Source organism: Vombatus ursinus, unplaced genomic scaffold (genome assembly GCF_900497805.2).
Source record: "Vombatus ursinus unplaced genomic scaffold, bare-nosed wombat genome assembly UNPS02002298.1, whole genome shotgun sequence".
NCBI lineage: Eukaryota > Metazoa > Chordata > Mammalia > Diprotodontia > Vombatidae > Vombatus > Vombatus ursinus.
Genome location: NW_020942076.1, coordinates 6,730 through 9,704, shown reverse-complemented (window position 1 = coordinate 9,704; position 2,975 = coordinate 6,730). Strand labels below are relative to the sequence as shown.

The 2,975-nt window shown below is 50.3% G+C and overlaps 1 gene segment (V, D, J or C); it reads left to right on the top strand.

Moving 5' to 3' along the window:
* The first annotated feature begins 733 nt into the window (after positions 1-733).
* On the top strand, positions 734-1,309 carry LOC114048526. The segment is given in 2 exon segments: positions 734-838; positions 996-1,309. Coding segments are annotated over 2 exon segments (360 nt in total).
* Positions 1,310-2,975: the final 1,666 nt, after the last annotated feature.

Here is a 2,975-nt window from a genome sequence, read left to right as displayed (position 1 = left end):
GGAGGCCTGAGCAGCAGGAGCCCTGGGGATTTGGGGGCAGAAGCTGGCCCACTTCGTGTTATGATTATTCCTTTGGATGGTCATGAGGCAGCTCTGGATTGCGGGCAGGGCAAGGCAACAAGCATTTCTTAATCACTTCTTGTGTAAAAGGACTGTACTAAGGACAGGGGATTCCAAAGGAAAGAAATTGACAGACCCTTCCCCCATGGAGCTTACATTCTAAGAGGGGAAGACAGTCAACGAAAGGGGCTCACAGTGATGGGGGAGAGAAGTCACCATTCCAGAGTGTCTCTGAAGCCTCCAGAGTCACAGACACAGCTGGAGGGGAATGAAGCCTGGCTGTCCCCAAGAAGATCCAGGGGGAACTCACCAAGGGGAGGACGGGGCAGCATGGTGGAGGGATGGCCCCTTGTGGAGAAGGCCCCAGTGCACAGGGAAGGTCCAGGAGGAGAAAGCAGTTCAGTGTCACTGACAAGGTCCTGGAGCATCAGACACAGAGACTGGAGAGGAATGAGCCTGACTCCCAGAATCCCAGAATCTCAGAGTAGGAAATGACGTCAGGGCCATGATGATCCTCCCCTGCCAGAAGAAGGACCTACCCCATCTGCTCCAGGAGCCCACAGACTCAGTCAGGCCTCCCCTGAGGCCCCTCCTTCAGGGATCCAGACCAGGAGCAGATTTGCATGTGGGGCCTCCTCCCTGAAGGGCCTGGACTGATCTTAAGAGAGCCCTGGGGGAGCCCAGGCCAGCTGGGGAGCCTCAGGACACTGAGGTCTGGGAGGAACCTTGACCATGGCCTGGATGTCTCTGCTCTTCTCACTCCTGACTGTCTCCACAGGTGAGGCATCCCAGGGACTCCTCCCTGTGGCTCAGGCCCCACAATGTCTCAGGCCAGGCCTGCCCTGAGCTCATCCTGAAGCTGCTTGAGGGGCCAGCATCCCCTTGGGGAGAGAGGGCCCTGCCTCTGACCAATGTCTTCTTTCCTGTCCTTGCAGGTTCTGGGGCCTCCTATGTGCTGACTCAGCCACCTTCAGTGTCCAAAGGCCTGGGAGAGACGGCCTCCATCTCCTGTGCTGGGGATGGAGTTAGTAGTGGCTATGTACACTGGTACCAGCAGAAACCTGGCCAGGCCCCTAAGCTGGTGATTTATGATAATAGCAAGAGGCCCTCGGGGATCCCTGCCCGATTCTCTGGCTCCAAGTCAGGGAACACGGCCACCCTGAGCATCTCTGGGCTCCAGGCTGACGATGAGGCTGATTATTACTGTCAGTATGGGTATAGTGCTGATGCTCATAGTGACACAGACTGATGGGGAAGTGAGACAAAAACCCCCCAGGCTCTGCTCCCACTGTGCCCTCCCCTCTGGGCTCCAGAGGTGCCTGGTGAGCACAAGACAGAGACAGCTTCTCCCTCAGGCTCCTTCCTCCCCTCCTCCCTCCCTGCTCTTCTACCTGGGCAGCCCATTCCCCCTCTCTGACCCTGCCCCTTTAAGGCTCCATGCCCCTCCCCAGGCCTTCATCTGCACCCTCCCTCCCTCCAATGTTCCCCTCTCATTCCTTCCATTCTGCTGTGCCCCTGAAAGCCTATTTTGGCCTCTCTCCAATTTTGAAGGCTGTTCAGGTGCCAAGATGGTGGACTGAAGAAGGCACCCTCTGAATGTCTCCCCAAATCCCCACCAAACAACTAGAAAACTTTCTCAGACCTGATCTAGGAGCAGGGAAGCAGCTGAGCAGGCCCCCAGGGAAGGTCTGTTTCCCTGGGCTGGGGGAGGGGAGGGAGGCCCAAGAACAGCAGCAGCCACCAGCCTCACAGCAGGGGGCCTGCAGCAGGGCTCCAAGTCTGGGGCAATCCACCAGGGAGGCCCCACCCTCCTGTAAGTCAGGAGCCCACCAGACAAGTGAGCAGTCTGTGCAGCTCTGCAAGGCCCCACCCTATGGATCTAATCCCAGTAGCCATGCCCCACCCTGGGGATGACCAACAGAGAGACCTTGCTCCTAAGCCAGAAGGTAAGCCTACCCTCCTGAGGAATCACACAGCTAAGGCCCCAAGTCCAGTGAAAGACAGCAGTAAGACCCAGTACTAAAAACTTGGAACAGGGCAGGACCAGAGGCCCACTCTCACTTCAAAACACCAAGACACAAAAAAAATGCAGAAAAAATGAGCAAAAAACAAAAATGTAGCTTGACTATGGAAAGCTCCTATGATAATAGGGAGGAGCAAAGCATAAACTTGGAAGAATACAATAGGGCCAGAATGGTTACATGTAAATCCTCAAGGATAAATGGAATTTGGTCCCAGATCCAAAAAGAATTCCTGGAAGAACTTAAAAAGGGTTTTTAAATACTAATTAGAGAAATAAATAAAAAGTGTGTCAAAGAATAAGAATAATACAAGAGAATCATGAAAAAAAGAATCAATTACATGGGGAAAGAAGTACCAAAATTTACCAAGGAATATAACTCCCTATGAAAGAGTATTGACCAAATGGAAAATGAAGTACAAAAGCTCACGGAAGAAAAGAATTTCTTGAAAATTTGTATTGAACAAACAGAAACTAATAACTCTGTGACACCTTAAGATACAATGAAAAAATAGAAAAAAAGAAATAAAAAAAGAAGAAAATGTGAAATTTCTCACTGGAAAAACAATTAACCTAGGAAATAGATCCAGGAGTGATAACATAAAAATTTGTGAACTTCCTGAAAGGCATGATTAAAAAAAAAAACAAAATAAAACCTGGACAACATTTAAAAAAAAATTTTTTTTGATATATCAATAGATAGAGGGCACAGGGTGAGTTGAAGATGAAGGGGTGATATCTGGAGAATAAAATTAAGGGGTGAGGGAGGATTATACTGACAGAAAGAGAAAGGGAGTGGTAGAATGGGGTAAATTATCTCACATAAAACAAATGAGAAAAGGCTTTTACAGTGGAGGGGAAGTGGGGAAAGGTGAGAGGGAATGAGTGAATCTCA